The 14033-nt window shown below is 44.2% G+C and overlaps 1 protein-coding gene across 5 annotated transcripts in view; it reads left to right on the forward strand.

Moving 5' to 3' along the window:
- Positions 1–14033, forward strand: part of SEPTIN6 (septin 6) — a 50180-nt gene that overhangs the window by 17231 nt on the left and 18916 nt on the right. For all 5 annotated transcript variants that reach the window (XM_053374635.1, XM_053374636.1, XM_053374637.1 and 2 more), the window contains exons 3-5: positions 10629–10824; positions 11633–11819; positions 12216–12377. In XM_053374635.1, coding sequence (XP_053230610.1) covers positions 10629–10824; positions 11633–11819; positions 12216–12377 — 545 coding nt within the window. The remainder of the gene's footprint in view (positions 1–10628; positions 10825–11632; positions 11820–12215; positions 12378–14033) is intronic.

Below are 14033 nucleotides of genomic sequence, written 5' to 3' on the forward strand. Positions count from 1 at the left end.
AGTTTACCACTTCTGGGTTCAGGGAGGACCCCTTAAGCAGCAGGTAGATCGCAGCATCCTTGTGGCCTGGGGGAAACTCCCCTCTTTCTGCTCCTAATTAAATATCTCCCACCTGCTTTTTTCCTGATCGAAACTGCCACCAACTGACAGCTGCTGTTAGCCCTGCTGAGGGAAATACTACAGATCCTTGTATTATGCCTATATTCCTCCCTACAGAAGGGCTTTCAGCAGCTTTGAGGGATTCGGATTTACATTCGTAAAACAGCATTTTTTTGGGGGGGTAGTTAAATACCTCCTTCTGCTCTGATGAAAACTGAAGCTGCTTTAAAGTAAAACAAGTTAGGAGAGCTGACAATGGATCTTCTGCACCGTGTTTGCTGTAACACATTTATTGTGTGTGTGTTTCTGGGATGGGGTGTTGTGCATAAACCCTGCACATTGAAAGGTTGAGCTCGACTTGCTGATTGCCTTTGTAGGAAGCTGCCGAGTTGCTATATGTAACTAGGTGACACGCTCTCTTGACGGTGCTCTAGTTTCAAGGTAATGCTAATAGACAATGGCAGGTGTGCTAGAAGGAAAATTCCATAGTTCGGGAAGCAGTGCTGTTGTGGTACATTTTGAAGTTGGGGAGCAGCTCAAGACAGTCCCCCTCCACCAACCATGCCCCTACCCCAAGGAGAGTCCCAAAACACAGGCAGCTGTATTGATCCATGCAAGACTAGTCCAATACATTTTGGCACTTGAGGCACCCACAAAATGGTGCATCTCACCAGGGAATAAGGGGTGAGTGAAGTTCTACAAGGGGGTGGGAGCAGGAATAGTGATCTAAAATTGGGAACAAGGGTGGGAGGAGACCAGCAGTGCCTCCTATTCACCAAGAGACCATGGTAGAGGTCGCATGGGGGGGACAGATCCAGCCTCCAAGGAGTATGTTGCAGCCACCAGTGGCATCTTAGCAGTAGCAGCAGCAGATGCATTCCGTGGAAGTCAGATCTACTATCCCTGTGGATCCTGTTTAAAGCATTGCCCCCCCCCAAACCCCTCTATTCTGTTTTAAGGCTCCTCTCTCTCTCTTTTTAAAAAAGATTACCCTTCTTTAAAATCAACAATGAGCTCAGTTAGAAATAAAAACAATAATTGTAAATACCCACTGTTAGGGGTTCAAACAATAAGTGTTGTTGTTGTTGTTTTTTAGAAAGGAAGACATTCTAGAGAATAGATTTGAGCTGATTCCAGTACTCGTTGGGTAACATGCCCTGCAGTGTTGGGGCCACAGCTAGAAAGGCCCCACTTCAGCCTTTCAGTTTGTCATGGCCTCTTCTGATAACAGCAGAGGACATGAGGGCTGACATTGAGAGAAGCCTTCCCTTCCCTAAGGTATTAATGAACTCAGATGATGCAAGGCTTTCAAACTAGAAGCAGGACCTTGAGCTAGAAATCTGCCTGTGAACATGGCTTTTGTGGCTTCTCCTCTGCCAGGAAGTGAGCTGCTATTTCCGCACCAACTGTAGCTTCTGAACCACACAGAGCACATTGCAGTAGATGGCCTTTGAGGATGCATGCTTGCAGGCACGGAGCCCTTTGATCTAGGAGAGGCTGCAGTTTCCAAACCAAATTGTTGTCAAATGCTTCTTGCTGCAGCTGCTGCCAGACCTTCTAGATCAGGGATGGTGAACCTTGGGGTGGGGAAGATGATAGATGCTGCTGGACACTAACTCCCATCAGCTCTAGCCAGCATGGCCAGTGGTCAGACACCTGGTGCCATATGACATTAGGAGCAGAGATCTCCAATCAAAGCACTGAGGTCCCACAGCACTAAGATCAAAAAGATGTCCTTGATTGCTCCTTGAGAGTGAAAGGGAGCTTCAGATTTATACTCCCAACAATATCTGAAGGGCCACAGGTGCCCCTATCCCTGTTCTAAACTCAGCAGCTGGATGCCAGTAGCATGCCTAGATTTCAATCCCGATTAGCTAAGGGGCATGAATTGACACCATTAATGTTTTCAGGGAAGTCCTAGAACACCTGCTTTACATGCAAGTCCCAGGTTCAGCCCCTTGCATAATGAGATAGGACTGGGAAGGTCTCCTGCCTGAAACGTTGGCGAGACACTGCCTGTCAGTGAGGACAGTATTGAGCTTGATAGACCAATTGCCTGACTTAATATAAGGCACTTTCTTGGGCTCATTCCAGTTCTCTCTCTTCACTGCTGGAGAACAGTGCAGCACAATCTCTGTCAGCTTAGGGAGTTGAGAGTTGCCTTGCGCTGAGTCAAACCACCCAGCTTGCTGTTGTCTGCACTGCCTGACAACCAGCTTTCTAAGGTTTCAGACAAGGTTTTCCCCAGCCCTACCTGAAGGTGTTGGGGATTAAGCTTGGGACCTTCTACATGCAAAGCAGGTGCTCTACTACTGAGCTACTGCCCTTCACTGATACCCTTCAGATCCTTCTTCAGGACCTGTTATGGTCTAGCAGTTGTTGAAATTTAGTTGATTATTATTGATAGCTTCCACTATGAAGGCAAGCAATGTATAGTGAAGCTATTGAAAGTGGTACAAAAAAGGCATTTAAGCAACTTTATTTTTGGAAGCCGCAAGTCACCTTTGATGGAAATTGGAGAAACATAAATTCTTTCTCTTCTGCATATCCCCCCTCCCTTTTGAACCCAATTGGATGCAAGCCTGCTCTTTTGATTACATTTTGTTCCAATTACATTACAAACAAAAGTCTTTGAAATCATATCAGAGAGCTTAATGTAGTTGCTCTCTAGATTTCGTAGCGGAAAAATATCTCTGTACTTGATAGGAAATGCAGAAAATGTAGAGCTCGGCAGAAAGCAGAGTGTTCTCTGACGCTCAGTGCATTAATAAAAAAAGGTTAGGCATTGCCTATGATCACTTTACTTCTGTTTAGATATTGGTTGCCAACCAGGCTGTGACACTATGACTTGTAGAAGGTTTGCAAACTAAGATTGGGGGTTAAGTATTTCATCTGCACTGAACATACCCTGGTTAAATTGTTTGTTTATTTATTAAATGTATTACTTGCTCTTTTTGCCATGGCAGCTCAAAGCAACTTATAGTATTTTAAGCAAAAAACAAACACATTCATACATTAAAACCAGCATTTTAGAAAATTTAAAGTACAATTTTAAATAAATTTAAAAACAACTACATCCCACCCATGCAAAAAGTCTATAGGTAGTTAAAAGTCAAAGGCCTGATGGAAGAGGAATATTTTTGCCTGGTGCCTAAAGATATGTAATGATGGTGCCAGGTGAGCATACCTGGGGAGAGCATTCCACAAGGAGAATGCCAGTATTGATAGGGCTGGTTCTCTTGTTACCCTGCCTCTCCATCCTTTCTGTTTATAAGGTGGCTGGTCTTGCTGGTGTCTTTCTGTACACATCCTCCAGGGCAGGGCTTTGTTCAGTAAACTAAACCTCGGTTTCATTGTCCATTTGTGATCTTAACCAGGGTTAAAGCAACAAACTACAGTTAGCACTAACCACGGTTCAGCATTCCAGGTCATATGGCACCGGTAATACAGTTTTGGTAAATGAGACTCACTGCCTTCCTGTTGAGTGAATTATGCACATAAAAATTTGACTGCCTTGTGCAGTTTTTAATGTGCTGTCTGCCCTGTTTAGTTGGAAAGAAATCTGAAGGGAGTTGACAGCTGCGCTTCAGCTATTACCTTCGGTGGACAGGAGAGCAACCCACTTTCCCATTAGCCTGGAATTCTGTTACAGGCTAACAGTGGTGTCCCCCCAGGGGATTTAGTAAATACAAGGTTGTCCGTTCTGATACTTCGTTTTAAAAACCAGTGAGGACCTGTCATGGCCCTCAAAGCACTAACTTGATCTTAGGAGTCGTTTATAAGCAGGAGGAAACCACATACCTCAGCGTATTACTAATATGAATACCTTAGCATTTATTTGGCGCTAAAGTGATGAAAAGCATTTTGCATAGATAAGCCTTACTGCTGCAGCCCTGAAATGTTGGGCAATGTTTATTATACCTATATTGCAAAAGGGAGACTTGGACAGGGAGAGCAATGGAGGGTGGCCTAAGGCCATGTAATGACTTTTTGAAAGCTCTTGTGGTGTCGTAGTTAGAGTGCAAGGTTAAGACTGATCAGAGTTCAAATTCCAACTCTGCCATGAATATAACATTGGGACAGACCATCTCTTTCAGCCTAACCAATCTCTACAGACTTATTGTACACCAAAGGGAGCAGCAATGAATGCCACCTTGAACTCTTACCATGGCTGCATCAGACTTTGTGTTCTTTAAAAACTGAATTTTTCTACAGGCCACTTTACCAAATTGATTTTGTTTCGATCATATATATGATGATGTGTGACCTCAGTTAACGGATGTATTCAGTCTTTACCCAACTTGGCTACGCCAGATCATGCCAATGGGGTAGTTAGATGCTATTTTTCTGTATAAAAATGTTTTAAGAATGCAGGAATTAGATGCTTTCTGCTTGATCATCAGGAACTCATGGTCTGATACACACACACACACAGAGCTCTGTCCCTCTTCTTTTAAAAGTTGGGTCTGGCAAAGACTTCCTAGCCTTGGCAAGCTGTGAAAGATTGCATGTTCAAAACTCGATGACCTCTCTGTCAGGAAGCGCTGCCTGGGCACAGCTCCAGGATCGAGTCTCATTGAGAGTTGAGATTGGGCTGTAATGTCCCATTCTAGGAAACTCTTGAATTCAAAAGCAATAAAACCATACACTTTCCTCCCAGAGATGTGATGCAGTTTGCACCTCCTTCTGATGAGAGCCCATTCTTTTGGGTTCTGTTCCAGGAAATCCGTAGCTCATTAAATATCCGTTACTGTTTCTTGGCAATAACCCTGGTAAGGCAGTAGCACCCAATATCTTTATTAGAGCTGGCTGAAAAAAAAAGCAAAATATAGAGAACTGGTTTGTGAATTCCAGAAAACTCTTCCTCACGCTCAATTGTTAAAAAGAAAGAAAAGGAAGTGACAGGGTGGAGTTCTGGGTAGGAAGGCTAGTAGCAGATGAGATGGAAGCCCAGACTGCAGTCTATTTCAGTCTTAAAATGGCATTTAGTGAAGCTCTTTGCAGACAAATTAGCTCAGATTGTGCCCCACTGCTTTAGTTGCACCAAGGACAAAGAAGCATTGGTTCCCAGTAGTGTAGCAGTCTACAGGGGGCCGAAGACTTGTTACTATTTCTGAAGCGGGGTCCCAAGGACAAAGAAGCATTGGTTCCCAGTAGTGTAGCAGTCTGGGGTTGCAGGGGGCCGAAGACTCGTTAGTATTTCTGAAGTGGGGTCCCTGTGTACAGTGTCCTAGAGTCACCCACACAGTGGAAAAGGGGAGCTTTTTAGCCACTGTATGCTCTAGGGCTAAGCATTTAAGAATACTGAAAATGCAAGGTACTTTAGTTTCATGAGCATAGTGTGCAGGAAGACACAAGGTATTGGCGGCTTTCTCCTGCCTTCTGTACCATTTTTCTGCTGCTCTTTGCCCTGCAGGTATCATTCGCTGCAGTTGGCACCATTTAAGCATGGTTAGTTTTGGGGAGAGGAATTTCAGCATGAAAACGGCACAGGGGTGTAGTCAGATCCCACCCCACATACTACGGTTCTAGTCTGTACATACCCCCCTCCGCTGGGGCCAAGAAAAACAAACCATCAACTTTTTCCAACCTGGTGCCCTTTAGGATATTTTGGACCACATCTCCTTTCAGCATAGCCAGCCCAGTCATATGGTCCTGAAGCTGATGGGAACTGTGGTCCAAAACATCCCAAAGAGTGCCAGGTTGAGAAGACTGATCTAGTCCAAGTGTCACACTGGATGGTGGGATATTGTCTCTTTCCATGTTTGCACAGATGTCACCCACTTGTAGTGCTTCAGTTCTTAGTGCTGTGATCATAACTTCAGGCTCTTTATGGAATGTCCATTTAACTGTTTCCCTGAAATGTTATATTTATTTATTTGAGGCTTTTCTATAGGGCGCAATCATTTGCAATTCTAAGCAGTGCATAGGAATCATGTTTTGCTTCATTTCTTGTAGTTTAAATGTTTATGTGTGTGTGTCCCCAACTCACATGATGCCAGTTTTAATTAAAACTGTGTTTTTAATGGCCTTTAGTGATGACAGGGGTGTGTTTTTTCTAAGCACAGCGTGGGGTGTTCTCTTAAACAATAAAAATACTTATTTATAGCTAGAATTAAATCTGGCCCAAAGAGACAAGGTTCACTATAGTTGGTGGGAAAGGATGTCTGAGCCAGCTGATACTTTTCTTTAAAAGGCAGAAAGAGATTCTAATTTAGGATTGGCATAGTCAGGCACATGGTATCTCTCCTGAGACTGATGGCAGACATCCATGCCATCTATGCCTCTGTTGTGTTCCCAGCACTGTAAAGAGGCCCAATATGGGGTTAACCCAGGGCTTTAGCCCCAAAGCATATGCAGTCACGAAAAGGATAGTGCCTTTGACCACACACAGAGTGCTCATTGGTGAGGGGGTGGAAACTACAGCTAGCATTTCCACAGACATTAGGAAGAACAGCTTCCTGGGGCTGGTTTACACATCCATGTGCAATGCTTGATTACCGTTCATTGGATGGCTTTCAACTGAATATATGAACTGAAGAGGTGACGTTTGAACTGGGTCCAGTCTCTTAGCCACTTACACAGTACCATTGCTGGGTCAGTGGTCAGGTAAGCTGGTTATTTGCAAGCCTGGATTTGTATCTGGAGGCCCTGCATGTGTTTTAGAAATTAAGTCTAGTCTTCCATTCCAGAAAGTACCTCCCATGTTGCTCCTCATTAAATGGTGGTAGGTAAAGGTAAAGGTACCCCTGCCCGTACGGGCCAGTCTTGCCAGACTCTGGGGTTGTGCGCCCATCTCACTCAAGAGGCCGGGGGCCAGCGCTGTCCAGAGACACTTCCGGGTCACGTGGCCAGCGTGACATCGCTGCTCTGGCAAGCCAGAGCCGCACACGGAAACGCCGTTTACCTTCCCGCTGGTAAGCGGTCCCTATTTATCTACTTGCACCCGGGGGTGCTTTCGAACTGCTAGGTTGGCAGGCGCTGGGACCGAGCAACGGGAGCGCACCCCGCCGCGGGGATTCGAACCGCCGACCTTTCGATCGGCAAGCCCTAGGTGCTGAGGCTTTTACCCACAGCGCCACCCGCGTCCCTACTAAATGGTGGTACCATGAAATATTTACCTCTGAAAGTAAACATATTTTGATATGGGGGGGCAGGCCTGCAAAGATTTCCTTGACCCAGTGCATTTTAAATGCCCTGGCAGCACCCTTCTCCTTTTCTGCCATGACTACTTGGAGACTGCTTCAGCCTTGGTTGTAGTTAGATAAGTATGCCTCCAAATGGACAATAATTGGCAGTCTCTGGTTCTTTAATGCAAGGTGCTTTTACGGGGGGGGGGGATGCTTAGCTCAGAAAGGGAGCAGGAAAGCCACTTAAATTGCTGGGTCAATGTCCTGTCTCGCCCACAATTGTTATCGCTGACTGGGAAATACAGTGACCTAGCATTTGGGCAGAAAGCTTTCCTATCCATGTTCACAGAGAAAGATGGTAGACATCTTCCATTGCACTTCATACAGCTACTACTCGCAAATGCTGTCTTTACAGCCACGTTGCCTCAAAACTGGGAGCATGCAGTATATCTCAGAATACTGGATGCTGGTGACAAAGATGAGCTAGGGGTGGGACAGCCAAGTCTTTTATGGCAGACCTAAATTGAGAGGGCCCATAGGTAGTGCCCACTGGCTCCGCACTCTTGCTTTAGGTGGTAAGAGAGGAAAATTTTGGTTAGATGCTCACTTGCTTTGCCCTAGGAACTGCCAACGAGCTAGACTGTAGGGATCTTTTAACAGAGAATTATCAGTGCCCCTTATTGAAGGTATAATTCTCAGAATGTGTTGTGTGAAGCCATGGCCATCAAAAGTAGTACAAAAACAATGTAAGTTTTATAGTTTCGATATTGTCCTGAGAATCGTCCTCAACTACCAGAGGTAATGGTGAGCCAGGTTCATGATGTGCCATCATGTGGTGAGCGCTGGTAATTATGTCAGGATGAGCTCCACTTTTCAGTGGGGTGGCTCTTGTGTGGTAAAGAACTTGGTCCCAGTTCGTACATGTGATCATGCTGCCATGGCAATCTATGGAAGCGCCATATTGTATGGGCCTTGCACAGGACATATTGCTGCTTTCCTCACCAGGACCATACCTCCTTTGGAGTAGCTCAGTGGACTAACTTGTGACTTGCATCAGTAGTGGAAACCTACAGCCTCAGGTCTACATGAGTCCCGCAGCCTAGTTTCCGGAGGGTGGGGGAAACGGGTGGAAGGAAGTGTCAAGTCAAAAGTGGGGTGGCAGACCACCCCCATCATCCAATTATCAGTGCCCCTTATTCTCAGAATGTGTTGTATGAAGCCATGGCCGTCAAAAGTGGTACCAAAACAATGCAGGTTTTATAGTTTTGATAATGTCCTGAGAATCGTCCTCAACTACCTGAAGTAATAGTGAGCCAGGTTCACCATTCTTCAGCCACACCCCCCCCCCAGCATACAGCCCTCAACAGATTCCCCCCCTTTGAGGGAATGTGGCCTTTGACTGAAAAACAGTTCCCCATCCTGCCCTACCTGATACTATCTAGGTTACCACGGCAACATGACATTTGGCTCCAAGGTAGTGATTTTGAGGCAGTACTCACACTGCAGTGGTAACCCAGAACTAAAGAGGTACACAACCATGGGCATCTGCAATAATTTTAACAAGCGGCAAGCAAAATAAATCACTGAAAGAAGGGGAGTGGGCTGGTTTATCACACACAAGCAAATGAGAAGAACAGGGTCTGAACGCTTTGCCTGTTATCTCAGGTTATATAAATGCTAAAAACGTATTGGTTTTTTTAAAATGAAAGTTGGGAATCTGGGAATTCGCTCTCGTTAAAAAAAAAAAATCTGCCTGCTAAAAGTGGATGGATTTTTTTTAAATGGACTAAAAGGCATTTTCTCTTGTAATGGCTTAGGTTTCCCTGCCTTCCCCCATCCCCTGAGGGCAAATGCTTTCCTGGTCTGTGATGCAGGAAATGTGTGTCAGTGCATTAATGTACTACTAAAAAGAAAGAAAGGCTGGAGACAGATCAGCAGTGAGTTGTAACATTGCTCTTGGTTGATGTTGCTAGATTTTGATGGAGAGCCTTATCCACACATTTAGATTGCTGCTACAAATGATGCTTAGATACACCTTTGCAAAATCCAAATGCTTTTTTTAAAAAAGCACCTGAAATGGAACTGCAGCTAGATAAAATAAAGGATGAGAAAATATACAGCAAGACTTTTTTTTTTAAAAAAAACCTATACACTTGAAGTATCACCTTTAAATTATCAGCTTTTCAATTGGATTGTTGTACTGCTCTAACTCTGACCAGTTGGCCCCCTCTCCTTTTTATTACTAATGTTTTAATTAAATTTTGAATATAAAGAGAAATACTAAACAAGTTATATCCATGTGAGATGAAATCGCTGTAAAGGAAGGCATAATGTTAAAAAAAAGAAGATATTTCACATGTGTAGGCAGTGTTAAACAATTACATGTTGAGGATAATTTACCTTAGTACAGAGAATGATGACTGTCTAAAAAGACAGATGAGCAGTTGGTGGGCGAATATCACACATTATATAAATGGGTGTCATATTACTTTAATTTAATCTTTCTTAGAGACAGTTGGCCCTTTCTCTTATGGGTTTTAACTGGGCTGTGAAAATATTCTTGTCCTTCCAGGCAGAGTTACCGTATTTTTCGCTCTATAAGACACACCAGACCACAAGACGCACCTAGTTTTTGGAGGAGGAAAACAAGAAAAAAAATATTCTGAATCTCAGAAGCCAGAACAGCAAGAGGGATCGCTGCGCAGTGAAAGCAGCAATCCCTCTTGCTGTTCTGGCTTCTGGGATAGCTGCGCAGCCTGCATTCGCTCCATAAGACGCACACACATTTCCCCTTACTTTTTAGGAAGGAAAAAGTGAGTCTTATAGAGCAAAAAATATGGTATTCCGCCTGTAGGATGGATGGTCTTTGAGCCATAGATAAAACAACCAGTGATTTACGACTCTGAAGAAGGTTCACCTGAGCTGAAACGTGCTGGACTAACATAATCAAAAAAAATCATTTTTTCCAGAATCTTTTAAAATTAATGTATACTGTCTTTTTATGGTACTTTATTTTTATCTTTGTATTTTTAGAAACAACCCTGAGCAAACTATTCTATTATCTCCTACCCCTAGTCTGAATTCTTTTGAAAAGCTGTGTGTGCTTCACTGTTTGAGATGTTGGGGATTTATGCTTTCTGCCGCTTTCCAGTGGATTTTATGGGCCTTCGATTTGTTTGATGATGATTTTTAATTGTTGTTTGTTATTTGCTTTGAATACAGACAATGGGAAAGTAGGGTCCTAAATACATAAGACAAAAATAAACAATTTTCATCGGCACTGTTCTGACTCTGTTGTGTAATGTTCAACTTGCTTAACTAACTACAGGCCCAAAATGAGGCACTGTGTATTTTTAATGTCTTGTAAAACATTTTGCTTCCCTCCCCCCTTCCCCAAAGGAGAAACAGGGCTTGGGAAATCAACGTTGATGGATACCCTTTTCAATACCAAGTTTGAAGGTGAGCCAGCCTCTCATTCGCAGCCAGGAGTTCAGCTGAAATCCAGTACTTACGATCTCCAAGAAAGCAATGTCCATCTGAAACTGACCATTGTTAGCACAGTGGGCTTTGGAGATCAGATTAACAAAGAGGACAGGTAAGCAAAAGTTTGTTCTTGATTAAATGGAAATCAGGTCGTCCTACCCCCCCCCCCCCAATTTATTGCTTGTCTAACAGTCAATGATTGTCAGCTCTGAATATATGTTAGTAGCCAACTGGGGGAAAGATCTAGGAATCTGTGTTATATCAGACAAGTTGGCTAGATCAGGCTTCACCAACCTGGTTCTCTCCAGATGTTTTGGGACTACAGCTCCCATCAGCCCCAACCAGAATGGGCGCCAGGTTAGTGAACACTGGGCTAAATGAACCAGTCTGTGTGTTTGCATGGTACAGCTTCATGTCTATGAACTGCCCCAAAGTCACCAACTTTTTCCAGCTTGCAAAATACACAGTTGCAATCTTCTTCCATTAGGTTTTTTTTGTGGTTCTACATTGCTCAGATGGAGCAGACCACTGTTACAGGGTGAGTTCTTTAAAAGAGCCCCCTGGATACAGAGTACACATGGTCTCCTTTAAAAAGACTCACCCTGTAGTAGTAATAGTAGTATTATGAGCATGATAGTTTTGTTTTGTTTTGTTTCGCTTCACTTTGCAAGTTGACCTCCATTGTATTGTCTGAATTGACTCCGTGGAGATGTGTTTGCTCATCGGAATGGCCCTGGTTGACTCAAGGATTGCTTTGAGGGGGAGACATTGCTTTTCATGAAAGGCTTTGTGTGGTCCATGTGATTACATAAATTACATAAATTAGGAAGAAACTTTTGCTTCTTTAATGATTGAAGCATTGGACGATTTCACTTATTACAACATGTTCCATGTTTTCTCCCTCTTTCTTTCTTATAAAGCTATAAATCTATTGTGGAATTCATTGATGCCCAGTTCGAATCTTACCTGCAAGAGGAACTGAAGATCAAGCGGGTGCTACATAACTACCATGACTCCCGCATCCATGCCTGCTTGTACTTCATTGCCCCCACGGGCCACTCTTTGAAATCCCTGGATTTGGTAACAATGAAGAAGCTCGATAGCAAGGTAGGAGTCAGGCTGACACCCAGAGGGGAAATGTCATTGGTCATTATTCTCGTCTCAGCTCAACTACAAATTGCTTCCTTCTCTTTCGCATCTACTACGTTGTTTCCTATACTTTGGGGATGGGCCAAAGCTCAGTGGCAGACCAGGTGTTCTGCATGCTGAAGGTCCCAGGTTCAATCCCTGCCATCGCCAGTTAAGAAAGATCAGGCAGCAGGTAAAGCAGATATTGTCTCCCTACCTGAGACCATAGCTACTTATTTTCAGAGTGGACATTAATGGGCTAAGTGTAAGGTTGTTCAGTGCAAGGTCGTTTCATACGTTCAATGAGAAACTTAGGGCAACTTTATAAACATTCAAAGCCCCCCTCCCCCTTTTTGTTTCTTGGTTTCTCCACAGGTAAATATCATTCCTATTATCGCCAAATCCGATGCCATTTCCAAAAGCGAGCTGACGAAATTCAAGATTAAGATCACAAGTGAGCTTGTCAGCAACGGGGTGCAGATCTATCAGTTCCCTACAGATGACGAGTCCGTGGCAGAGATAAACGGGACTATGAATGTAAGGCAATAATGCCAGCTGCTATAGTTTATTCTGGGCAAATTTCCTTCTGTCTCTTACATTTGCAAAACAGGGGTAAAAATACCAGCCTGCCATTTTACAGGGCTGTTGTTATGATTTCCTTGATGATGTACACTAAGCACTTTGAATGTTCAAAAGGCACAATATAAATGCTGCCGTTGTTATTTTTACATATAGAGTGTGGGGTGTATTTTATGAAAGTGCACCTATATTGTCTCAGCCAAGAGTGATGTGATAGTGAAAAACAAATCTTTCACCAGCTGAAATAACCTGGTGGGCAGAACATTTTTCTTGACTGCAGTGTGAGAGATTTGTTGGCTTTACTTTCATAGGCACCAGCTGTATTCTCATGCAACATTAAGCCCAAAATTTAAGTACATACCCTGGCATATTAAACAAGGATTTGGGGCATGTGTGAACATGGCCATTGCCTCACTCAGATGAACCTTGGTGGAATGAAGTGCAGGGAGTCCAGCAAAGTCCAGCCACAAGATACATTATCTAAAAAGAACTTGCCCTGAATCTGAGAGCATATCAGGGTTTTTCGCTAAGGTACTGCATGGAAGAAGTGCTCCTTGTTCACTGTTAGGCTTATCCAAAACCACTTTGGCACCCTTTAAGCCATAGGGACTAGCAACTTGTTACCTTCTTACACAAAGAACCAAAACCACCCTGACAACACTAGAGTTCTGTATATCCTATTCCATAGATAGTATGTAGTCCACACATAAGTATAACCCTAGTGCAGGCTTTCCCCAAACTTGGGTTGCCAGCTGTTTTTGGCCTACAACTCCCACCACCTCTAGCTAATAAGACCAGTGTCACGCATGATGGGAATTGTAGTCCAAAAACAGCTGGAAACCCAAGTTTGGGAAACCCTGATCTGGTGAGAGGTGTGTTTGAACTGTGGCCTGACACATCAACCACGAAACACGCAGAGTAGCACATTGATGACTTGGATATGCATGTCTGAAGTAAGAATTACAAGTCAGGGACCTGTGAAAATTCACATGCTTTTGGAATTAGTGTGTCAGTTAGAAGCTGACACATTCTCTTCTGCATTTAGTTCTTCAGATTAGCCCAGTTCACTCTCCCCTCACAATGCTTTTGGCTGGCAAAGGGCAGCCCCCTCCCCAATTTACTGCTGGAGTGGGTGAGAGCTGGTGCCTGCATGTCTCTCTCTACTACCACTGATTTTAGGAGACTTGAGATTGCAGCTCTCATCTGCATACCAGTTGGAAGGGAGGGGCCTGAACCCAACACTTGCAGGGTGTGTGTGTGTGTGGAGTTGCTCTTACCCCACCTGAGCTGCCCAATTTAGCACCCTCCTATTCTGTGCACAAGGGACGCATGTGGCGCTGTGGGTTAAACCACAGAGCCTAGGACTTGCCGATCAGAAGGTTGGTGGTTTGAATCCCCGCGACGGGGTGAGCTCCCGTTGCTCGGTCCCAGCTCCTGCCAACCTAGCAGTTCGAAAGCACGTCAAAGTGCAAGTAGATAAATAGGTACCGCTCAGGTGGGAAGGTAAACAGCATTCCTGTGCATTGCTCTGGTTCGCCAGAAGCGGCTTAGTCATGCTGGCCACATGACCCGGATGCTGTACGCCAGCTCCCTCGGCCAATAAAGCGAGATGAG

Source organism: Podarcis raffonei, chromosome Z (assembly GCF_027172205.1).
Source record: "Podarcis raffonei isolate rPodRaf1 chromosome Z, rPodRaf1.pri, whole genome shotgun sequence".
NCBI classification, from domain to species: domain Eukaryota; kingdom Metazoa; phylum Chordata; class Lepidosauria; order Squamata; family Lacertidae; genus Podarcis; species Podarcis raffonei.